Source organism: Thamnophis elegans, chromosome 5 (assembly GCF_009769535.1).
Source record: "Thamnophis elegans isolate rThaEle1 chromosome 5, rThaEle1.pri, whole genome shotgun sequence".
NCBI classification, from domain to species: domain Eukaryota; kingdom Metazoa; phylum Chordata; class Lepidosauria; order Squamata; family Colubridae; genus Thamnophis; species Thamnophis elegans.
In genome coordinates, this window is record NC_045545.1 from 59,966,152 (window position 1) to 59,992,697 (window position 26,546).

General features: G+C 39.5%; 1 protein-coding gene across 2 annotated transcripts; it reads right to left on the bottom strand.

Moving 5' to 3' along the window:
* Window positions 1-26,546, bottom strand: PPM1J (protein phosphatase, Mg2+/Mn2+ dependent 1J). Of its 2 annotated transcripts, none has more exons than XM_032218132.1 (10): window positions 26,128-26,546; window positions 17,582-17,705; window positions 16,295-16,615; window positions 13,778-13,890; window positions 10,652-10,736; window positions 6,678-6,796; window positions 5,901-5,964; window positions 4,860-4,967; window positions 2,428-2,579; window positions 1-1,023 (listed from the first exon to the last, which is right to left on the bottom strand). In XM_032218132.1, the coding sequence occupies exons 1-10, from the start codon at window positions 26,487-26,489 to the stop codon at window positions 876-878; spliced, it is 1,596 nt and encodes a 531-aa protein (XP_032074023.1). In that variant the 5' UTR covers window positions 26,490-26,546; the 3' UTR covers window positions 1-875. The 2 variants fall into 2 exon arrangements, with proteins under 2 accessions (XP_032074023.1, XP_032074024.1); XM_032218133.1 differs by having other exon boundaries at window positions 26,063-26,546.

The window sequence follows — 26,546 nt, forward strand, 5'->3', positions numbered from 1 at the left end:
TTAGATCACCAGATGTTCCACCACTTTGTGGAGGAAGCAATACAAGGTAAGATTTTCTTCAACAATATTTTCTATGGTAGAAATCAGTTGTACCCATCTGCTGCTGTTCAGAGGAGGTACTCCTATAAAATTAGCAAATTTTGTTAAATGATGTACAGTATTTAACATGATGCAGAAAAATCCCTGCAAAATAAGTGATACATTTAAAATGAGTGCTTACTTCATTCAGCCTGAAATCCAACTTTCAGAGGGGAAAAACTGCATATCCTGCCTGGGATAAATCCAAGAAATAACTAGCAACCAGTCAACAACACTTACTTGACATTATTTTTTAGCAATTCACATATGATTAATTGCCAAGAAAGACAGTATTTTCTAGACAAGTAGGCACAGTTGCCATTGTGAATCAAAATGAGGTGGTCCTTGGCATCTTGAGTTGTCCCTTTATAATCACGGGGGAAACAAAAAAATATATTTACAAATGATTCAGTACTGTAACAGATCAAGGATAGTCCAGAACTAACAATCAGTATGAAGACCATTTCCATGCCAGTGGAACCCAGAGTTTTCTTTCCCTGGCACCACATCACAGATTCCACACAGCCCTGAGAATTAAGGATTTTTACAGCACTTCATGACCTTATGGTAGAAATTCATGAAAGAGTTTGATTTCGGCTATGTGTCACGTCTCTCGCTTGCTTGAAAAAGATGAAAACTGGATGGAGAAACTGCAGTCTTTATGACTGGGTTTTATAATCCATTTCTGAAGACTTGAAGAACAAAATATTTCAACAGCAAGGGAATCTACAATCTTCAATTAAATTACATTTTTTATAGTTTTGAATCAAGAACTCTGTATCCCGGAGGTTCAGGGTTCAGGAATAGTTTCCTGGACCACCCAGGGGGATAACAAAAACAGATATATCATCTCCAGAACCCAGTTTGTCATTGGCCAGCCTCCAGCCACGGTCCTTCAGAATTCCTCTGGATCTCATTACCAATTCCTGGGCTGCCATGGTATATCTGGAAGAGAATAAAGCCCATAATTACTATTCACTTGAAAATAGCAAGAAATCTAACATGATATATTATTATGAAGTAAGTATTCATGGGTGCACTGTAACCACGTCATTATTTTAATTACTTGATTGTGAAGAGGGAGGGGGGAAAGAATGGATTAAAGTTATCTTCTTGCAATTTTAATATATGCTGGTAAGTAGATTCAACCAGAAAGCTTTTAGAAATAGCAGTAAAATGGATTGAACTATTTGGGCTTCATTCAGGGACACCTGAATCCAAATCTGTAGAATATCATGAAAAAAATGCTTCATTCATTTCAGCAAAGGACATGGCAAGGTGACAATATAAGGGACCAAATGTGTAGAATAGGGTTGACAGAAATGTGAGCTATTAAAAGCAACCAGTGAATTGCCTCTGTATTTTTACAAAAAGAACCAAAGGCTTATAAGGAAATAAATAATTAAAAAATAAAACAGTAAGAACTGTTTCCATTCCATATTCCTGTTCCATATTTGAAGAAGAACTACTCATTTATTAGTCTGTTTATATATGAAAAGCTGGAAATAAATGTCCAGATGGAAATGTTGGCATCATGAATGGAAGACTGGGAGAAAAATCTGCCTATTTTTCATCTCAAAAATGCATTTCCAAAAAGGTGCAGTTATATCCATGAGGTCCCAAGCAAGCATGTGACTAACCTTGAAAATAGAACTGATTATAATTTTTAATTCAAGTAATCCTCAACTTATGAATGTAATTAAGCCTGGAATTACAGTCATAAGTCATTGTGGCAGGTTGCCACATGACCGGACTCGATTTTACATTTTTGGGGTGGTAGTTTTAAGTGAATGATGTGGTAGCTAAGTGAATCCATTTTATCTAATGGTATTTTTTTTAAACAGAAATTGGAAGTAAATGCTAGAAACCATCAAAAAAATGTTGAAAATTGTGGTCATGTGAGCATGGATGATGCAAATGAGTGTAAAAGTGAGCCAGTTGCCAAACATCCAAAATACAGTCATATGACTGCCATGTGTGTGCGTGTGCACTCGCCTGCGTGTGTATGGCCACTATAACTTCAAAATCAGGTTCTAAGTAGCTTTTTTGGTGTCCATCATAACTTCAAACTGTTGATAAGTGACTGATCATAAGTCAAGGACTACTTCTATTAAGGGAACATCTTCTCTTACCTGTTGAATGTTGCACACTTTAGAAGTCCTCTCTCCCTCCCAGTTTTCAGTTAGTGGTCCATTTATATAAGTTACATAAACTTAATTCAACAGGGCAAGTAGGCAAAACAAAAAGTACAAATTAAGACTGATAGTAAGTGTTTCAGAAAGGGCTGTTCTACCCAGTGAACAGTGTCATCCCCAACACTTGAAAGAAAGGAAATTCAGTTCTATTCACCTGCAAGGATCATTGGGTTCATAGCCCATCAATACATCAATGACCACAGTGGCTACCTCCTGATCACTAGTGACATCCCAGAGGCCATCAGTGCCCAGCACCAGCACATCATCAGGGCAATGCTCATACTGTGTGAGGTCATAAATGTGCACCTGTGGATAAACACAAAGATAAAATTTTGTTGCTATGAATTTGCATTGCAAAAGAAAAAGATACCTAAGGGATCACTCTCATTACGAACCTGCCAATTAAAAATGGTTGGAATTCCCAGAGGTTTGAATTTGCCAAAAACATGAATGGGCAGACAGCACTTGTAAATATTGGAGAAAATGCAACAGATTTGTTCAGACTTATAGGCTGGTTAATAAACCTGGGGAAAAAGACATTTTAAATATATCTTTGTTTGAAGATTCTTAATGGAACATTGATTCTCCTAAATTTCTCCGAAAGGAAATGTCCAGGGCCTTCCAGAGGTCAGCGCAAAAATATACAAAATGACCACAGGCACTAAGATTAGACCATAAGGAGATGTGTCCAGGGACAGAGGTACCAGGTGACCCTTTGTTTCAGCTGGCAAGGGTAGTGACTCATGAGGCAGCTGATACTGACAAGTTCTAGCTTGCATGTCAAGTATCAAACAAACGACAAGTAACAGGACTACATTTTCTCATTAAAATGCATGAATTTAAAATGAGTTCTAAGCAGTTGAGTATCACGGTACCACTGTATTTATTTTCAACATTTCTATACTGCTTCCCATGAAAAGAAATCCTGAAGGAATTTACAATTAAGAAATGTACTTTGTCCAGAAAGAAAATACAAATATTCCATTATACTGCCCTTAAAACAAATAAATGGAAAGCTTATCATTAAGGCCAGGAAGGGCAACCATTTTAGATCTGTCTGTCACGCACGGGGTCTACCGAGGGCATGAATCACCAGACTTAATGGCAACCAAAAATTTTCAATCAGATTATCTATTTATGAAGCATTTAAATTTCTTCCGTCATTAAGGCTTCATTTTTTTTTATCCCTGGGTATTTGAGAAGGTCAGGGGGCTGAAATATGCAAATGTGGAAAGTGATATTTGTGTGACGAGTTGCATTAGTGGAGTTCCAAAGTTTTCAAATCATGCCCACTCCCAAACACACACACACACGCACATACACAAACACACACACAATGTAAATACAGATATTTTTCAACCTACAACCACAATTGAGCCCCAAAACCGTAGAAATGGTGGTAGAAACCCTCCCATACTACCACCTCTTACAATACTAGACAACACAGTATTAACCTTCAAATTTCTAGATTCTATCATATCTTAAGACCTAAAATGAACACATAACATCAAAAATGTCATCAAAAAAGCACAACAAAGAATGTTCTTTCTGCACCAACTCAAACTGCCCAATGAGATGCTGATACAGGTCTACAGATGAAATATTGAGTCTGTCATCTGCAACTTTATAACTGTCTGGTTTGGTTCTGCAACCCAACAAGACAGACAGAATTTTAGAGGAAAATTAGAACTGCAGAAAAAACAGTTCCTACCAACCTGCCTTCCACTGTATAGTGCACAAGTCAAAAAGAGGGATGTGAAAATATTTACAGACCATTCACATCCTAGACATAAATTGTTTCAACTCCCACCCTCAAAACCACGCTATAGAGCATTGCACAAAACAACTACACACAAGAACATTTTTCCCCGAACACCATCTCTCTGCTAAATAAATAATTCCCTCAATGCTGCCAAAGTATTTATTAAGTCTGCATTACTATTACTATTCTCATCATTCCTATCACCCATCTCCTCCCACTTATGACTGTATGACTATAACTTTGTTGCTTGTATTGTTACGATTTATATTGATTGTTTCCTAGTATGATTTGATTGCTTATTTGTACCCTATGACTATCATTAAGTGTTGTACCTTATGATTCTTGAGGAATGTATTCTATTTTATTTTTCTTTATGTATACTGAGAGCATATACACCAAAGACAAATTCCTTGTGTGTCTAATCACACTTGGCCAATAAAGAATTCTATTCTATTCTATTCTGTTCTGTTCTATTCTGCTCCATTTCACGATATTTTTTGCCACAGTTGTTAAGTGATCACTGCAGTTGTTAAGTTCGTAACATGCTGATTAAATGATTCTGGCTTCCCCATTGACTTGGCTTGTCAGAAGGTCGCAAAAAGATAAACATGTGACCTCAGGACAATGCACCTGTCATAAATATGAATCAGTTGCCAAGCACCTGAATTTTGAACATGTGACCATGTGGATCCTACAATGGTCTGAAAAATGGTCAAAAGTTCTTTTTTTCCCAGTGCCATTTAAACGATCACTAAATGAACAGTTGTAAATTGAGGACTACCTGTATATCTCAAGGATCAGAACATTAGTTTTGTTGTGCTCACCTCTGGAATGCAAGATAAGAAAGGCTTAATGTGGATGTTGGAGTTGTAAACTTTGAGATCATGGTCTCCTAAGCCTCGAGTTACCCCAATGGTTGCCATCATTCGAGCCTAATTAGAAAAACAAGTAGCCAATAAACACTTGATGCAATATGAAGACATTTGTTCAATCCCATATTGTTAGGAAACAAGATTTGTTAGAGCAAAATATTGGAAGACTAGATATCTTTCACTGAACTAGTAGTATTTCAATGTCTGAAAAGTTGCTCTATCTAAAAAAATCAAAGCATCAAAAAACATTAAGAAATCAAGAGAAGAAAAAGTGTTTTCAGATTTGGTCACTGTATATTTACTTTATTAACAATGTTTTTCTTAACCAACTACTTTCAGCTGTGTAAAAGTCATTTTGAAAAAGCAATATTAGAAATGGATATTTAAAGTTTCATATTAACTTCTTAAAGACAAAATTGTATATGTATTCACTTTTCTTTTATTTTTTCTTCTTATTTTTATTCTTTAAGTTGTTCATTTTTCCTTGTTTTCTTTCTTCAATAAAAAATTGCAAATAATCCTAATGCTAGCTGTATCTACTCGTGTTTCCCTAAAAATAAGACCAGATCTTATATTATTTTTTGCTCCAAAACTCACATTAGGGCTTATTTTCCAGTTAGGTCTTATTTCCAGGGGAATATGGCATTAAATGCTTCCGCCTGGCTGGCAATGTTAACTGGGGCTTATTTTGGGGGGTAGGGCTTATATTACAAACTAGGGCTTATTTTCCAGTTGGGTCTTATTTTCAGGGAATCAGTATTTAGTATCAAAACATTAAGCCCATTTTTTAAAAAAACTGTTGACTTTAAAACTGTAACATAAAACTGGCATTTATTTGTGTGATAAAGATTTGCAGAACCTGAATCCAATTCCATTATCCCTCAACCAAACCTCTCTCCACCTCATACTTGTTTAATCTAACATTGTCTCTATTTACTGAAAATGAATAGCTCTCCATTGCACAAAGACTCCCATATTGGTTTTAGCTCTTACCTTTTTACCCTCTCCATATACAAGTGGAAACTTCAGGTCATCTTCTTCTATCCTTTTATATGCCCTAGTTAGAAAAGGAAACATACAAAATAAGGCCACTCTGAAGGTTATCATCGCCTCAGATATATTAAGATTTATTAAACTACCAATTGCTGAAGGAGAAAATGTCCTGGTGAATCTCTTCTACTCATAGCTAGAAAAAAAGGTTGAGGTCAGCAGTATTTTATGTATGTAATTTCTCCAATTTGTGCCCAGGTAAACACACCTCCAGGTAGTCCTTGCTTAACAACTGTTATGATGGACTTCCCAGAGCTACACTTACAACCTTATTTCAAAGTTCTAGCAGTCACACCTAATGCCCCCCATGGTCACATGATTGTACGTTGGGCACATGGAAACCTTTTGCAGCATGCATGGCCACATGACCATGATTTTTTGGTGGCTTTTGCTAGTTATTGGCATTTACGTCCAGCAGTTGGGTGTTATGGATTTGTTTAAAGACTGCAGCATTTACTTAATGACAGCAGCACTCACTTAACAGCTGTTCCAAAAAAGGTTACAAAATCAGGCATGGTCACATGGTGACTTGCTTAATGACTGCCATGACTTATGACCATAATTCCAGGCTCAATTATGGTTGTAAATCATGGATTGCAAGGGGAGGGGGTGAGGGCTTGGAACATCTGAATGGCTTAGGATGATGGAAAGAAATTATCTTCTTTTTGTGATTGACACTGAGATTCAGCATGCTTTATTTCAAATGAAAAGAGAAGTTACCAGCCATTCATATTTTGGTCCCTATATAACATCTTCTTTCCCACTTCCTTCTGTTGGATCCTTCGGGGAAACTCAAAGAAAGTAAACTCATTTCCCAGTAATTCAGGCCTCAAATAGCCCTATGAGAGAAAAGAAAAAGCTCAGTTGAGAGAATATTTGGATCTCTTCCATCAAAATAACAGAAATACAAGCTGGCCCCATATTCCACAGACTCCTCATAAAAGCAGCACTCTGTAATAGAATCCCAGAAGGGAACAAGCATATCGTAAAGGTCGTGACCAATCCAACTGTCTTAAACTGAGATATTAAAATTTACTTAAGGTCCCAATCTTTTTTCTCTTTCTACTACTACATAATGTCCATGTCTAGATGAAAATGGAAGATCAAAGCATTCATTCTTTACCTAAATACAGGCTAAAGCATAAATAGCTGAACCTGTCCCATGCTTAAATGGTAATCAGGCCACATCCAGACTAAAGTAGAAACAGAAGTTGAAACTACTAAGACTCATTTTATAAGAAATAGTGGCGTACACAAATATTTGGTATAGAAAGCAACAAGACTTCAGTTCTGTAGTCAAGATCCTGTTCTGTGCTCAGACAGCTCTCATTTTAATACAAATTCCAATTATGGGAATGTCTCTATCATGTGTATCTGTACATGGGCATCCACCTACATACTGGTTACCTATATAAAGGAGATTCTTGCATTTCAAAGACAGGTTTGAAGTTGTTCTTACTCTAGCTATCTCCTAGGTTGGTCTTACTCTTCAGAATTACTCTTACATCCTTTCCTGTAAATATCATCAAAGAGGCAATTATTTACGAGGCCCAATGGAAGTAATTAAATCCAAGTCAGACAAGAATGGAATCCAAAGCCAAAAAAGAGAAAGATTAAGAAACATTGGCTCAATCGGATCCTAAACACACAACGTTTAAGGAGACAAATTTTACCCCACCTCTCCTGATGAGTCTGACCAAAAGAAGTGTAAAGGGACAGTTAGGCTACATTAAAAAAATTATTCCCTATACACTCTAAGAAGAGTATCCATTGAGGAGTGAGGCATGGGGAAAAGAAATGCAGGGAAGAAATTGTGTGTTTTTGTTTTCTGCTACAAAAGACACAGGTACTAAAATCACAGCAAGCTTTGCTTTTTCAAGAACTTGGATGGCATTGATAAGGCAATACAGACTGTCAGCCTGGCACAACAAATGATTTAAGCTATGAAAGGATTTTGGCAGAAAGTGAACTGCTTCAGCCTGGGGCACAATACAAGATGGGCTCCCCGCTGCTCAATATCTTTACACAGCCAGTGGATCCCTTCCTCAAAACTATTTTCTCTTTTCCAAGGCTCTTGGAAGCCATTTGAATAGAACAGCAGATAAGATGCAGTCTGGTGTTTTGCCAAAGAGATAAAGTTGGAGGCTCAAAACATGAGCCAGCAACACCGTAGGGCTGTTCACGCTTCATAGATTTCTGTCTGACTGTAAATTAGCTTTCATCCGAAGAAGTACATGTATAATGTTCTGCATGAATGAATCCATCTCACTGAGCTATAAGGCAATTCCTGTGTTATTCAGACAAGCTTTAAAAAATAAAACCTAAAAACTGCTCCCTAGGGAGAAAAGGATATGTGTGTGTATGACCATGAGAGGGCTGCATTTCTTACAATTAGTACCTCTGCCTTCTATCACTTCTCACTTTCAGAATAGCCCCAAGCTGTTTTTCTCTTGAAAATATAGTCACAAGATTTTTAAATGTAACACATCATCATTCCATTTTTCCCTGCTATTAAAAGAACAGGTCATAGTTCGTGGTAGACAAGGAAGAGAGAATAGATGTTTGAGGAACCCTAAACTGTTCTTGAATCTTCATCTGGGGCTTTCCTTTTCTATATTATTAAATGTATTTTTGAATTGTAGGTAGACAGGTGAAGTATACTATTATTTTTACTGAACAGAGTTTAAAGCAATTTGGACATCACTATCCCTACAAAAGCAAGAACTCTCACTCCACAAAGCACTCTGGCCAAAGGGGAAATTTGGAATTATATGATTTCCAAATTTCAGTCAATGTTGACCCCTTTGACTGCCTGGACAAGTCAGGCAACATTTTGGAAGTGGTTTACAATTGCCTCTTTCCTAGGGCTGAGAGAGTGGCCCAAAGTCATACAACTGGCTTTGTGACTCAGGTGGGATTAGAACTCAGAGCTTCCCCATTTTTAACCTGATATCTTAACCATTACACCAAACCGGTTACCTTTGTGAGTGCCATTCGGAATGTAAAAATTGGGAGGGAGAGATTAACCTTTTTCCCTGTGTGATCTCAGGAATGGAATTTCCCAATGTTATAGGTAAATAGGATTTTCTCCAGGGCAATATGTATATATTTGCAAGGAAAACGTCCATTACTCTATTCTGTATGAGAGATGCTACTTGCACTTCTAGTTGCATTTTTTATGCAAAATATTTATATTACAAAAATGTTGTTTTGAGTTCATCTCTCTGTCATACCTTCATTAAGAGAGTTAGAAAAATGGAAATCAGATAGATGAGAGTATATAAATACACACACACACACACACACACATATATATATATACACACACACACACACACATACGTACGTACGTACATACATACATACATACATATATTAACTGTAGTACCAGGACAAATGGTATAATCTTCAGTTCATTGTAAAATCTCTAAAATCGCTCAGATTGTCCTGGTCTGTCACCATTTTGTAGAGAGGCTATTATATATTTTAAATACTATTTTTTTTAATATATTTATTTGTTCTCTTAAGTGCTGTGAGTCAACTGAATCTTCAAATTAGCAGAAAAAAGAAGACTGATGAATGTTCCTGCTTTAATTAATTTTTATAACATAATTCCAATACAATTAATTAAATTAATTAATTAATTAATATTTTAGAAACAATGTTTCTCAGCATTGGCAAATTTAAGACGTATGGATGTCAACTCCCAGAATTCTCCACTGACTGAGGAATTCTGGGAATTGAAATTCATATATCTTAAAGTTGCCAGTGCTGAGAAAACACCACTTTGTAACAATTACAATTCAGCTTCCACATCTCAACTATTTCTTCAGAATATTCTGAGATCAGCAGAATCATGAGTTTCTACAGTTCTATTTTAAAACTTAGTTTTTCTTTTGCAATGAATTATCACAAAACAATATCTTATAATGGGCATCCATGGGGAAGCAAGGAGGAGCAAAAGTAATAAACACACACGTAACATTATCCCACATATGTCACAACTTATGCACTTGAGTCATATGTCAAGGTTCAAGTACCTAATTGCAGCATTTACATGATGATATCATTGTGTATATGTCATTATTTTGGATTCACTGTGGTTTGCTGCGGTTGCTGCTAATTCTGTTACATCAGGGGTGTCAAACCCAATCTACATTACGGGCTGTATCATGACATATTGGGATTGCTTTTGTCCTTGCAGGGCCAGGGTGAGTGTGGCCTGCGCAGGCCCTACCTGGTCCACAGGTTGTGTGTTTGACACCTCTGTTATTCATTATACATTACAACCTTTATATGTTGTAAGATTGTAACAACATGCATGTTCTGGTCTTTAAACATCTGCTCAAAAAGGAAAATAAATACTAGATACAAATTTATAGTACATTGAGAGTCTCTCTTTACAATAAATCCACCCACATCATATTCCAAATGGAAGCTGAAAATTCCCTAAGCTTCAAAGATGATCAGCCGTGCTAGATAATGTTGCACAAAACATAAATGTATTAACCATGAGCAAAAAAAAGGAGGTTTTTCAATTTAGATTTGCCTTGCAAACTTTATTTCACTTAACCACTATGAACTCTGATGATCCTGTTTGTACAGAATTGATTTCTCAAGGATATACCTGGCAATGTTGTTGTCGGTGGTGATAGATTAAATATATATCAGATAGAAAGAAAGTTCTTCCTTACTAAAAACTGTAGCCTTTGCCTCTCTGTCTCTGGAGTAAATTCCCTGGACATTGGAATGATTTCCCCATTACGGATGACAATGGCCCTGCAATGAAACATGCAATGATGACATTAGAGAGAAAGAGAGAAAGATGGCAGAGGAAGTGCAAGCAGCAGATACACAAGAGGGCAAAGAGAGGCAGGATTAGGTAAGCACCATCATTGCCATACGGAGAGAGAACCTCTGGGAAGGATATGGAATCTGGCAAATAATGGCTGGGGATCTACGTTTCCAGATGCTCTGAGTTTTCCTTGCCTGCTTCTTGATGATGGAAGAGGATAATGTTATGTTACCCCTGAAAGCCCAGAAATCTATTGATGAAAGTTTTCTTCTTTCCCTTTTTCTGGATGAAATTGTTCGCTAGGGCTTCACTCAATTTTATTTCTAGATTTTAAAGTTTCGCTGACATCTCCTAAAGATCCAAAATAGATTGAAATATTTTTATTATATACCCGAAATCACTCTACTGTACAGTATAAGCAAGTTGAATGATCTGCTGAAGTCCTTTCAATGAGATTCGTGAATAAGTGGAGATATAAACGTATCATTCCACTAGTTGTGCGCTTGTGCAGGGAAAAGGGGAAATGGGTGGATTGGACCTTCAGACATAGCTATTAAAGACTATTCCCCCCACATAACATTAAGATATATCTAATAACATAGGGTCTTGCTCATATTGGTATAATATGCTAGCTTTAGAAACTAAAAAGGTCAAAGAAATGATAGGTAGCCTTTTCCCTTAACATTCCTATTGGGTTAATGCCAAATCCTAGATGTGACTCAAGAACATCCAGAGAAAGAACACTGACACAGCATAATGAAAATGAGCAGCCATAAAGACATATTTAGATGTCCTTATATTCTACAGTAGCAGTTAAGCCAAATTACTAAGCAATGTTAGTTACCTGCTCTGAGAGAAAAGGTGTTCCTTGTTCAGACAGAGAAGGAAGCAAAGGAGAAAAATCAGTCTAAGAAACTAGGGTTCAGAAATGGTGCTGAAAGGATGGAGGGGGATGGTGAGAAGAAAAGTATGGCCAGAATAATGGGTCACATCACCCAAACCCAAATACTGGATATTCTGATCAAAATATAATGTAAAATATGGATTTTATACACACACACACACACACACACACACACACACACGGATTTTATTTTCATCTTTTGGCAATATTGCATATGGAATCTGGCTCCTAAAACAATTGCTAAGCCCTTTGCTCAGCTATAAATCATTCTTTACAAACTACAATTATCTCTCAAGACATCATGACTAAGCAAAACAAGTAAAAACACAATTATGGCTTCACACAATACTTGTTACAAAATTTTACTGTGCTTCTTGGGTTGGAAGTCTTCATCTTAAACTACCAAATATTTCCATATTTATTATGACCCTTAAGAACCCAATTTCATTCAAAAATTAAAACAAGGTCTATTTGGTAATTCAGACTTGTTAAAAAAGTTGTTCTCACTGAAATCTTGAAAAAATAACTTGTCAAAAGTATGTGTGTTGTTCCTATTAATACAAGCTCTCCTCATTTCAATGACCACAATGAGAAATAATATCAGTGTATTTTTCTCTATCCTGTATTCCACTTTTGTAGCCTTCACCAAATGATACTTTACTTGTAACACCTATCACCCCCAGATAGTAATGTATACAATACAGCTGGAGATTATCATTTTGGCACACAGAAGAAAATATAGTTATTTCCAATTTAGAATCCCAAAGCAGACTGTCCAATAATTTGGATGCAGAATAGAAGACTCAATGAGGAAACAGAGCATCTTAATTAATTCCAAAAGTATTCCAGAATCCTTAATCTACTTAGCATTAATGCTTCACTTTAATTAATAATCCAGTAAAATTTATTTTACTGACAAGTTCTAAACATTTTAAATCAGTAAAAGTTATTTAAAATTATTATTTGATGAGTACCTAAACATGGTGATACCCTAGATTTAGGTTTGAATCACTAAAAACAATTAAAACAATAGGCAGTGAATCAAGGCAGTATCTACAATAAAGACTAAAATAACTTTAATGATTAATATTTAATATCCATACTTTTAAAGGAGTCTCCTAACAATAGAAGGAGAAATGGCATGACTCTCCTATTTCAGGTTATAACAAAGGAACTAAGAATAAATTTTAATACAAATTGGAATTCCAAATGAATAATCCACAATTAAAAACTGATTTTTCCTCTTGCAGCATTTATATTCTATCTCAGGATATGTCGCAAGAGCATATTTATATTTATCAATATTTATTTTTTCTACCTTAATATTCAGATCACAAAACAGAAGTTAAAATTAAATGCTCTCTAATTTGCTTGGGATCCACAACTATGTCATACCCAGATCTTAAGCGGGCTCCGTCACTGATACCACCACACTATCTTTTGAACACAAGTCAGTTGACTCTTTGGTTGACAATAAGTACAGTCCTTGATTAGGAGAAGCTCTGCTATTGGATTCCTAATGGTTTCTTATCCACATATTGATCAGACAGTTCTGTTTAGCTTTATAGTATTATAGCAATGTCACATAGTATCAGACTATTTCCTGAAAGCAAAATTGGAATTTCTGATCCTAGGCAGCATCACTAGGAACACAGCATCATACAACTGTCTATATTTTCTTGGATTAGCCCCTGCAGTTTTCTTGACAAAGTTTTTGGAAGTGTCTTAACATTGCCTCCTTCCTAAGGCTAAGAGAAAGTGACTGGCCCACAGTCACCCAGCTGGCTTCATGTCTAAGGCAAAATGAGAACTCAAGTCTCTCAGTTTCTAGCCTGATGCCCTAATTACTACACCAAACTGGCCCTCTGTCATTAATATACACCCTCTTAAGGATTAGTGTGGTGGTACTAATGGTGAATGGACAGAAGACAGACAAATATTTTAACTGTTGTTAAAATTTTGTACAAATTATAGGTAAAACCTTAAAAATAATTGACCTTGAGCAGAAGGACTCTGATTAAATTCTACCACGCAGTAAAGAAATGCTATTTTTCCCCAATGAATAGATGTTTTGGACAATACTAATTTGGCAGGGAACCAAAAATTCTCCAGCCCACTTACCTACTATCACCAGCATTGGCCACATAAAACTTTCCCAGAAGATAAACCACAGTTAGGGCACAGCAGCCTCCAGTTGCCTGCCTGGTTACCCGTTCTTGCTCAATTTGATTGTCCTGAAAAGGCAGAAAAACAAAAGTACAAGTGAAAAAAAATGTCCTATCATATCGGAAAAGAAGGCACAACCGTACTGTATGTAATCACAGATCTTCCTCACCTTCCTATATTAACAAACTAGAATGTCCTAAAGAAATAGATATATAAACAACAGCTGCAGAAACAAGATAGTCATTTAGACATTACCTTCAAATTGTACAATTACAACTTTATGCATTGACAAATTTTTGTTTCGTACATCAAAAGTCTATCTTAGATAAGAGAAATGACATTGAAACAAAGGCTGTGTTTGCATTATGCTACACTAGGATTTGACTTGAATCGTTTACCCCAAATAAGGTCATGCTTTGTTAGAAGAGAGATCCTTAATCATGCTTAGTAGCCCTGCTTTGTGCTTATTAAACAGTTTGAATTATGGCATATTATTTCCAAAACTAGGCAAATGGTTAGGATTGGGGGGTATTGTGGTCCAGCAGGATCCGGTTGAGCTGCTGATGGACTCGGATAGCGAGGAACCATATGAGTCTGCCAGGGAAGATGTGGAGGACCCTGGGCAGGGTTCAGACTCAGAGCAGGAACCAGAGAGGCTGGTTGGCCACCAGGAGGCGCCTGAGGTATGGAGCAGTGGAGAGGATCAAAGGCAGTTTGTCCCTGATGCAAGATTAAGAAGGGCGGAGAAACGGAAGCAGCAGCTCCGTAGACAGACTCACAGATGATGATTAAGCCCAGGTGGTTGTGGCTTGGCCCCTCCCAAGAGAGTATATAAGTGGAGAAGTTGGGAGGGGACATTTACAGGAAATAACCATTCGAAACAGTATTGGAAAACTCTGTCTGTCTTGTATCCATGTCTGTTGAATTTGGATTGCTGCCAACTATTCTTGCATGTGAGTCTTGTCTGGGCCTTCAGCCAAAGGAGTCGATAACTCCATGATTAAAGAGTGGCAAACAGCGAAGCCTGTGTCTGGGTGATTCGCAGGCCGGAGGGGGGGGGTCAGAACAGTGGGCAATTTAATAGCCATTAATCCTCAAAAAAATAAAATATGCAAAAGCAATTATAAATAGGAACTATTTGTGCAGCAATGTTTGCAGCATTTTTTTTCTATTCATACAGATATACGACTTTCTTTTTTTAAGAAAAGAGAGGGTACCCCATATTATGGATGGCTGTGTGTTTACCATCATTTGTAATGTGCCTTTCAGGTTTTGGCCATTAGAATGGTGGTTAATCTGTAACTATTCCTATCTGTTTTCCAAAGTCTAAGTTAATTGCTAATTTAATCTTTTATTTATTAGGATTCACCAGTTAAACTGGTCTGAAATATATGAAAGAAAGGAGACAATACTAATAAAAAGAAAGCTACTTAGCAAGCACAGTTCAAATATATGAGGAAACAAATAAAGAAAAAAAAAACCTAGGCTAGTAAATATCTCTATATAATTTTATGATGAGATGGGGAATCCTCAATAACATTTTCAGTACCTGTACTAAATTATACATTACATGATTCTTCGTGGAAGCCATGACAACTAAACTGGTACAGTATATGAATGCTATATGTTGACAATGTGTCAGTATGTTTTATTCCCCTGAGCAGCATCAAAGACAAGATCTCAAGCTCAGCTACAGAAAAACAGAACAGGCTCTGCTCAGGATCTGTAACTAGGTAAGCAAATACCTAGTCAGCCAAAAATAGTCATGGGTCACCATGTCAGCATCTTAACTGCAAAAGGAAGTGAATGCATATTCTGGGTGGAAGACAGCCAGGCAGAATTGGAACACATCCCTGATCTCCAACTTACATGCCATGTCGATGGCTATGAGGGATGTGTGTGTTAATATTAAACTAGTAATATTAGTAGCTTAATTGAGTTTATTTGATTTTGAGGATTAATCTAGCGTATCCTTCACTTGTTTAAATCTATGAGATAGACTACATCATAAATAACATATCCGAGGCCCTTTGGCTGTTTGCAAGGTCAAGCAGATTTTGTTTGTTTGTTTACCTTGGCTCTCCTATCTCTGAATGCAACATATCCATTTCACTCCACTTCTGATATAGAATCGGGCATCAATTACAAGGAAGTGCTACCTCAGACTAAGATAACCACATGCCTAGTAGCAATTTACATGTATTCCAAAGTCTGTGCCAAGACAGGAAATTGATTGTAATTCTGTACCAGCATCCAATCTGGGTTTGGACAACCAGAGGTTTAGTGTTCCAAGCTTTCAGACTTGTGATGGAGCCAATGGTAATTCTGTACTATTGCACTAGAAATGGTGTAGGGTCTCCTCTTTGGGCAGGGGGTTGGACTAGCTGACCTACAAGGTCCCTTCCAATTCTGTTATTCTGTTTTATTGGAACAGTCTGCTTTCTCCAGGCCATTTTTCTTCTGTTTACTTACCATCTGCTTGAATGCATTTTCAATGGCTCCCACTACTAAACTTTCATGGGAAACCACCTTTTCCATATGGAAGCGTGGCAAGGCACTGTTTGGGACCTCTGCATCTTCTGCCAGAGGAGCTTTGTTTGGTTCTGTGAGAAATGTCCTGGGTCCCTTTTGCAGACAAATTGGAGGAGGAGAGGAATCTTGTAAGATATCCACCAAGTCTCGGAGTTGGTCACGAATATGGAAATGAAGCAGTTTTGATGCCATGATTGCAGCTCCACTTCCAGCATGTCCGTCAAACAAACCCCAGTAGTAAAAGTACAGACCTTTGCTGCCCTGTGGAGAGGTTGGAAAGGTTATCCTGATGTGGTGCCAAAAAAAAAGGAAACTCAAGTTTTAAAAAGTGAAACTGATGAAACAGCACTATGGTGAAATTCTGCAAGCTTTGTAGTTTGTGACTGAAGCAACATTCAGCACCTTCTCAGCCAGCGATCAATTTAACCAAACTGCCATCAGTTCAAGGATGTCCTAATTCCTGGACTTTATTTTACTGCAAAAGGGCAGAAAAGGTGATGAAGTAGCAAGGTGATGAGATTTTTGCTCCTGAGCAATGCAGAAGTTTTATGTACATAAAGCATATACACCAAAGTTAAATTCCTTGTGTTTCCAATCACACTTGGCCAATAAAGTATCCTATCCTATCCTATCCTATCCTATCTTATTCACCCTGTGTCTACAAAGAGGCCACAGGCATTATTATGTCTGCTTTAAAGGCCTTTTTAAAAAGCTGGTATTTTAAATGCCAGCTGCAATAGTTCCTGTGACTATGGTGAATGGGAAAGTTTGTGGAACCCACTGCTTCACAATTCCTCTTTATCAAGTAAGCAATGGTTGCCAATTCAGATGAGACCTTTGAAACAACAACTATTTTGTGTGACCATTACTATTAATCAGCAATTGGGAATCAAACAGTCCTATAATCCCAAATCAGAATAAGTTCACATAATGTGGTAAACTATGATTCAACTATGGTTGAAACTATTAGCTGGGTAAAATTGTTATGAAGCCATAAATAATGGCCTGTTTAACCCTGATTTATTGGATAATCCATAATAAACTACATTCTGCAGGATCCAATCTGAGTCGGTGAACTACATTCTAACTGCAAAGACAAAAATTATCAGTTATAAGCCATAACAATTGGGTTCATGCAACAGAGTAAACCAAAATCAAATAAACTACATTACGGGTTGAGACCCAGCTGCGGAAGAAGCTCTGGTCATCCAGTTGCTCACCACTCACTTCTGACTCTCCAGAGATTCCCTTGGGGCCTGGGTTATTTCTCAGGCTGTCTCTTTTTTCCACAAAGACGGCTTCACAACAAGCTTGATCCTCATTATGCTGGCTCTTACCAGCATTTATCACTCTGTTCAGGAAAGAGAGAAACAAACGATCATAGTGTGGATTTAAGGATATGAATTTAATTTGATTGGCCAACTTCCCTCTATCTCGGATTCATCTTGCACAAAGAGTGACCACAAATAGGGACAAATGATTCCATTGCTGCTGTTTTTAGTAAACAGAAGCAATCTGAGAAAGGACCTGGCATAGCTGTAATGTCTGTTTTTGTTTTTGTTTTACCTAAAATCCAGCCCCGTTTAGCTACCAATAGGTGGGTTCATTTTACTTCTAGTCAATGAATGGTTTCTGGTACCCGACTGACCAACATAGGATCATCAGAAGTGAAGCTCTAAAACCATTTAATTAAACTTATTATTAACCTCACACTGCCTTCTTTGTTATCCAAACAGAACTCCTGGTTTCAAGCTTTGTTCAAGCCCTTGGAGGCAACCATTATTTCTGATGAAAGAACCTGCCAGAGGACCTCAAAGTCAGCAAATCTCCTAGCATAAAACTGTTAGACAAAATGAATTGAAACTTTCTGACCACATTAAGTTTCTTTTATCTATGTTTTCCTTCAGCTTTGCAACTTCACATCATTGCAAAACGCAACTTGGTAGCAGGAAGTTTTAGAAACATAAAACAGGAAACATTGTCTGGTTAGGAATTTGCAACAGTACAGTTTGCAAGGCACAAATAGTATATATGGTATTGCGGAGGCAGTTGGTATAGAACTCAGGAGTTTCCAAACAGGCACTTCCTCATCCCCCACCACCGCTACAGGATGATAGGAAAACCTTCAATATGCTTCCAAAGAATTTTTTAAAAGTATTAAGAAACTAAGAAGGTAAAATGTAACTAGTACAAGTTACAATCAGTTGCAGGGGGTATCAGCTACAATTGTGCAAAGTCCCATTCCTTTTATACCTACATGTTAAAAGGAGGTGAGACTTTGCATGGTAAGAGTCATTACCTGGGGTTTTTTTTTAGCCCTCCCCACAGGCCTACTCTACATATACATTTAGACAAATACATATGGGTGCGCACACATTCCTTTTCATGTATTTCAAACCAATGAAATGTGTATAAAGAGCATTTAGGCCTAACTTAGCTTCAGCAAACATGCTACATCATGGACATTCCAACATCTGATTTCAATGTTTGCTTCAAGCCCATCTATTTATGTCAAATAGGCAACTAAACTATAGAGATGTCTGTTTTTCAACCAGTCACCGCAACTGTATCAAAACAATTTTGATCTGCAGTAATTAAAAGGCAAAATTTGCCCTCTTCAGGTGGTCTTTCTCTCTTTTACATACGTACATATAAGAAAAGTAAACAGCATGGGAGATAATTTTGTACTGTATAAGAATAATCACAATGTTGAATCCAAGTTCGGTTTTGTTACTAGTTTTTACCATTTTGTTGCAGCAAGAAATTTATATCCTTTCTGATCTAAAGAAATTAAGAAAGAAAAGGAAGGAAGGAAGGAAGGAAGGAAGGAAGGAAGGAAGGAAGGAAGGAAGGAAGGAAGGATGGATTTCAGTAGTTGTGAAACAATTGCAAAGTTGCCTGGGACAAGATGGGATCAATAGACACTGTATTCTGACTTTTTCCCACTGCAAATCTGTGGAAACCTATTATCCTAAACTTGTTCACAGTCCAATTTTTTTGTTAAAAGCCACTAGTTTTGTGTTTAAATGACCATACTTGAAATATCAAATCCTGCAGATTTACAACTAGTCATTTTTGGTTTTAGTGGTAATCGTCAAACTTAAACACATTCACCTGGAAGCAGAGTTTTGTCTAATTTCAAATTGCAATACCAGGACTTATTGGCAATATAGAAAGCATAGGTGTGCTTTGGATTCAGGAATGCCTTTTTAATATACAGAAGGTAGTTGAAATGTGAATATGGGTATTTATGGAACTTCATTGATTATTGACGGATTATGAAAATGCATTTGATCAAGGGAAGCATGATAATAGGTATATTGAAAACAATAAAGCTGCATTATGATGAATTTATATTGGAAGCAAATGGCACCTATTAAGGTAGAAGGAAAAGCAAAATAATTTCAACTATTGTTTGGGATGCAACAAAGATGTGCATTGCCAACTTGGCATTTCAATATGCATTCAGAAGTTATTTCCAATTAATATTTAGAAAAATGGTAAGACGATATAAACTTTAATAGCCAAATATTAAGCAAGTTTTATTCAGATTATTTTTCTGTTTAGTAAATAGAGAGCAAGGTTTACAAAGTTTACTCCATCAAATAAATCATACAGGCTATATTCAAAACAGAACAAAGCAAAAATAATTATCAGTAAAAAGAAGATCCCTCAACAAGCTATCATACAAGCAAAACAACTTGAGAGGGTGAGATATTATAAATACCTAGGCTGGATTCAGAGTGACAGATGGGATCAAAGCATGGAAATAAAGAGCAAGGCTGAACAGGTGAGAGTAGCTTGTTGAAAAATAAGTAACTAGCTTGCTGTCAGGATTTAAGATTGGAACTTTGTTGGCAGATTGTATACTGTTATGTCTTGCCAGTTCTTTTATAGGAGCCAAATCACAAATAGGGTAAGAGAAGCCTTTGAAATGTGGATTTATAGATTATAGAATTAGTGTGCAACCAAATGAAGCAGGCAGTCCTCCAAAGCATAGGCAAAGACAGGGAAAGTGTGAATAACAACAAGAAAAGAAAATGTTCTACTCAGATCAGATGATACATAACGAGAAATATCAGCTCAATGAATTCTGCAAGGAAAGCTAAAAAGGAAATATAGTACAGCATGATGACCCATATCCGGATGAAATATCTCTGCATGTGAGTTGGCCAAGTAATATATCCTTGTTTCAGATGGTAAAACTGAAGCTACAAATATCATTATAGTCTCCAGCAGAGGTGGCACTAAAGGAAGAACTAGAGGTTCTTTTTAACTCAGTGACTGGATTGGGAATCAAAGACTTGCAGAGTTGGAAGCAACCATTTAGGCATGTCAAACTTGCGGCCCACATGCTGGATGTCACGCACTGTCCACCCCCACCCCCGTTTTAGTGAAGGGGGAAAAAGTTGTGATATGTCAGGTGGTGACGTGTCATTGCAAGTTTGACATCCCTACTTTAGGTCAACGGTTGTCAATCTCAACAACTTTAAGATACAGGGACTTCAACTCTCAGAATTCCCCAATCTTAAAATTGCTGAAATTGAAAAAATATTGATTTAGGTCATTTAGCCCAACTGTCTGCTCACTACAGGAATCCAGACATATCCAAGGAGAGGCCATTGTCTCTCTAGGCACATGTGTTCACTGTCCAATTATTCTTACTGATAGAAAGCTTTTTCTAAGATTCAATCAGAATCTGCCTTTGTACTTTAAACCCATTACAGTATTTCACATTATGGGAACAAGTCCTGAACATCATCTATGCAGCATTCAAACAAAACATCCTATGCCTTGTTGCATGAATCTGGCCAAGGGCACAGTTTTTTCCCCCTGCATAAATTACTGCATTAAACTGTGTAAAAGGTTTCTACAATTTTAGCAATAACCCCAAGTTTATGTTAATAAATTCTTTAAGAGGAAAGAGACTTCAGTTTATTGTTATTCATTAGTCTGTTAAAAATAAAAAATGAGAACCTGCTAAGAACAACAACAAAAAAAACCTTTGCAGGAGTAGCAGAAAAAACAGATAAGAGGATATTCTCCTAGGTCAAGGAACTTATATTTAGAACTGATATTATCTCAGGGCTGAGTCCTACCAGTAGTAACATTCTTAAAACTAAGACAACCTATGCTGTTAAACAAAGGCAAGTGAAGTCAGGGAACACAGCATGAAGCCATAAGCAAAATGGGATATTGCCGGAAGAGACGCCTAGAGCACTTGTGGAGGTCCAACAAATCCGAATCGAGCCGAGCACTTTTAACATCATGCACCAAGGATTACATCAGGGCAATTAGGACGGCAAAAAGATCTTATATTGCCACCTTGATTGCCTCCGCCGAGTCACGCCCTGCCGCCCTGTTTAGGATAACCCGTTCCCTCCTAAATAGGAGGGATACGGGGGACCCCTTGCAGGGTAGAGCTGAAGAGTACGTCCAGTTCTTGGCGGACAAAGTTGCTCGGTTTCGGTCGGAGTTGGACTCCGATCCTGCAGATCCAGCCGAGGCACAAGGGGATAATCTGGTAGACCATCGCTGGGTTGAGTTTCAGGATGTTGCCCCTGGGGACGTGGATAAGGCCATGAGAGCTGTGAGTGCCTCCACATGTGTACTGGACCCGTGCCCCTCCTGGCTGGTTGTCAACAGCAGGGAGGTGACACGGGGCTGGATCCAGGCGGTTATTACCGCCTCCCTTCGAGAGGGGGTCTTTCCCCCCGCACTCAAAGCGGCGGTGGTTAGACCCCTCCTGAAGAAACCATCTCTGGATCCAGCCGTTCTTAACAATTACCGTCCAGTCTCCAACCTCCCCTTTATGGGGAAGGTTGTTGAGAAGGTGGTGGCCTTTCAGCTCCAGCGGGCCATGGAGGAAACCAGCTATCTTGACCCATTCCAGTCCGGCTTCAGACCTGGCTACAGCACAGAAACCGCTTTGGTCGCATTGACCGATGACCTCTGGAGAGCCAGGGATCGAGGCCATGCCTCCATCCTGGTTCTCCTTGACCTCTCAGCGGCTTTCGATACCATCGACCATGGTATCCTTCTGCGATGACTGCGAGAGGTGGGGGTGGGAGGCACTGTTCTACAGTGGTTCTCCTCTTACCTCTCGGACAGGTCGCAGTCGGTGTTAGTTGGGGGGGCAGAGATCGAACTCTAGGCCCCTAACATATGGGGTGCTGCAGGGTTCGGTCCTGTCTCCCCTACTTTTCAACATCTACATGAAACCGCTGGGCAAGATCATTCGGCGGCACGGGATAAAATACCACCAGTATGCGGACGATACCCAGCTGTATCTGTCCGCCCCGTGCCAACTCAATGAAGCGGTGGACGTGATGAACCAGGGACTTGAAGCCGTTAGGGACTGGATGAGGGCTAACAAACTTGTGCTCAACCCGGATAAGACCGAGTGGCTGTTGTGTTTCCCTCCCGCCAATTTGGCAAATATTCCATCTCTCAGGCTGGGGGGTCAAACATTATACCCCTCAGACAGGGTCCGCAACTTGGGAGTCCTCCTGGACCCACAGCTGACTTTCAAACACCATTTGTCAGCTGTGACCAGGGGGGCATTTGCCCAGGTTCGCCTGGTGCACCAGTTGTGCCCCTACCTGAACCGGGAGGCTCTCACAACAGTCACTCATGCCCTTGTGACCTCTAGGCTGGAGTACTGCAATGTGCTCTACATGGGGCTGCCCTTGAGGAGTATTCGGCGACTTCAGCTAGTCCAGAATGCAGCCGCGCGAGCGATTGTGGGTATACCTCGCTTCACCCACGTAACACCTATCCTCCGCGAGCTGCGCTGGCTACCTGTCGATCTCCGGATACACTTCAAGGTGCTACTTGCCACCTATAAAGCCCTTCATGGTAGTGGATCTGGGTACTTGAGAGACCGCCTACTGCCGATCACCTCCACATGACCCATTAGATCTCATCGTTTAGGCCTCCTCCGAGTTCCATCCGCTGGCCAATGCCGACTGGCCACCACGCGGAGGAGAGCCTTCTCGGTGGTAGCCCCGACCCAATGGAACGATCTCCCCGTGGAGCTTCATACCCTCACCACCCTCCAGACCTTCCGCACAGCCCTTAGAATCTGGCTATCCCGTCAGGCCTGGGGCTAAAGATTGTGACCCGCCCGAATGGTATGAATGTTGCATTTTAATTATGTACTGTCTATATGTAAAAGTCTGTTTCCCCCCTTCCTTTTGATTGTGAGCCGCCCTGAGTCCCCCCAGGGAAAAGGGCGGCATACAAATAAACACAAATTCAAATTCAAATTCTAAATATTAAATCAATTGCAAGTAAAATGCCAATTACCATTTGCAAGTAAAATGAATGGAGAAAGAGACAAAAAGTAAAACATCTGTTTATGGCCATTTCAATATTTCTAAACAGAACCCAATATGAATTTAACAGTCTTGATTAAAGTGCACATGTTCACCATTTTCCTGGCAAGGCTTTTGTGTCTTTACCAGCCAGATAACAGTTTCTCAAATTTCCCTGCCAAAAATAGAAGCATTTGCCCACAAATTAGCTGATAAAAAATAGGACTCGTTCTCACAATAAAACATTAAATTTTCAGACACCCACACAAGGCATGCAATTGCCTTGAATGTCTATTTTTAAAAAAAAGTAATTTGCTATTTTTGGATCCTCTGCATGTTTGTCACTTAGCTCCCAACTGCAAGGCCTAGCAACCACCAGAACATGTAGAAGGCCATACTGAAGGTTAGGTGTGTCTGGAGAGCATGAGCAAAAAAGTTAAGGTGCTGTCAGCAACTGGATGATGGAAACTCCACCAATGTTGCATCTCATAACTGCCAATGTGCCTTTTTTTTAACCATATCCTGCAGAGGTCTGTGATGGACGTGACAATGAAGACAAATGCCTTCTATTAACTTTTTAAAATTCAACAATAATAACCTAGGGCATGGATGTCAGACTTGCAGCCCGTGGGACAGATGTGTCATGCGCTGACCACCCCCACCCCCATTTTAGTAAAGGGGGAAAAGTAGCGATACATCACATGACAGAGTGACACTGCAAGTTTGACACCCCCGGCCTAGGGGGTGCTTAAATTTTGTTCACATACATTGACATAAGGAGGGCAGAGATAGGGAAGTGTTGCGAGAAAATATTTTTTTCTCTTAACATGTTCCATGAGAATTCTGAAATAAGAAAACAGTGTAAAAGAAAACCTTAGCTATGTACAGTATACATAACACACTAAGCCACTGTTTGCTTGCAGCTAAACCCAATTTACCAGGTTTATTTATTTATTGCATTTACATCTCACCAATCAATTTGAGTTTTGCTGGGTTCAAAGAACATAACAATCCATAAACAAGAAATTATGGCCTAGTGTGTTGTGTAAACCCAGTCACTCTCAGAAAACTCAGCTGGTCTCACCCATCTATTCAAGCAATCTAAGTTTACATTTTGCCGGCTCACTGTTTTTAAGGAAATGCTTAAAAGTGGGGCTATTGGTAAGCTATAAAGTCTTAAGAGTTGGGTTTTTTTTTAATTAAGAAAAACACCCAATAGCTGAAGCTCTCTGGGTAGTTTACAAAATTAACTTTCCACCTAAGATAAATCTTAAAAACTGCAGGAATATCCTAAGGGTGTAAAGGTCATTAACACTGTAAGGGTGTTATCAGATAAATACTTAGACATTAGCATTTTCTGTATCTAATGGCTGTCTGGATTTTTTGCAGTCTAGATCTGACAGCACCAGTTTTCTTCCTAGGAAATGTGGTTAGTCTCATTGGCTCTCTGTTGGAACATTTTCAAGCACAACTACATTTTCCTCAGTATATGGTACAATCTTTCCTTTATGGTTATGCATATATGTATTGCCAACGAACGTGAAAATTGCGCAACACACGACTAATTTAACGTGTATATATTATGCAACAGAGACAGCACTAGATGCAGAAATTGCCGCTTCTTCTTTAATGAGCAGTGGAAAGAAACCCACGATTTGGACTCTCCTTTTTCCCCCCATATAAATTCCCTCGCACCATCTTCAGGCCGCGTAAGGTGAGCGAAGGCTTGAGGAGATCCGATTGGCTGGCTATCCTTAGGAGCTCATCCACCTAACGGCGCGGTTTAACACCCGCCCTTGCCCTCGGAGACCAACGGTTTACTAGCCGTTTAAAAGAGGAATCTCGTAGTAGCTCCGGAGCGGCCGGCATGGATGAATCGGGACCCAACGGGCCGAAGCAGCGACTGGAAAACGAGCGCGTCACGCACACAGCTCCTATGCTCTTCCCAGCCCTGTTTAAAGAGGGAAGCGAAATCTTCTCTCTTTAAAGCAAGGGGGGAATATACAGCCTTAACCCTCCCTCGGTGATAAAATTAAAACCTCCCCCGAATCCCCTATACTAGGGTTCGGCCATTCAGTCCGGGCGTCACTCGGGGCAAACAAATGTCTTCGGATCAACGACTGCCGCACAGAAACGGGCAAACCGGAGCAGGTCGTGAATCGACCGATGGGTCGTTTTTGCCACCCATCCCCACCCCATATTTCCTTATCTCTAATTGGAAAAACGTACGGACGGGCTCGCTGCTAGACTGTTAAGTGCACTCTGTGCATGCTCGGAGGCACCGTTTCGTCATATACTTTCAAGAGATTCCTTTGCAGATTCACTCGGCCCAAGCCCCCCACTCCTGCGCCTCCACTCTGGAAGAAAGTGTCCTTCCTCCACCCCCACCCACCGGCCCAAGGCGCTTGAGGTGCTCCCTCCCTCCGTCGCCTCCACCGGCCGCTTTTTCTCGCCTACTCGGCGTAGCCGGTGCTCCAGGGCAGGCGACGGCGACTCTCGCGGGGACTCTGGACGGCTCTGCCCGTGTGGTCGTCGGCCAGCAGGAGCTCCTCTGGCGTGAGCTGCAGAAAAGCCGGCCTTGAGAAGCTGCCGCGGGGCTTCTCGCGACAGGAACTGCTCGTGGTGGTAGCGGAGGAGGAGGTAGTGGTAGTGGCCGCGGCGGCGGTAACGTTGGGCCCGGCAGCCTCGGACAAAACAGACGGGGACGGCGCGGTTGAGGCGCTGGCGGTGGGCGAGGCGTGCTGCGGACTCCGGGGGCTTCCTCCGCCTCCCAGACCCCCGACTAGTTGCGCCATCGCTGAGCGAACTCTGCCCAACATGCTGCCGCTCTTGCTGCTGCAGCCGCCGCCGGGCGCCGCGGGCTCGGAGCGGCCAGA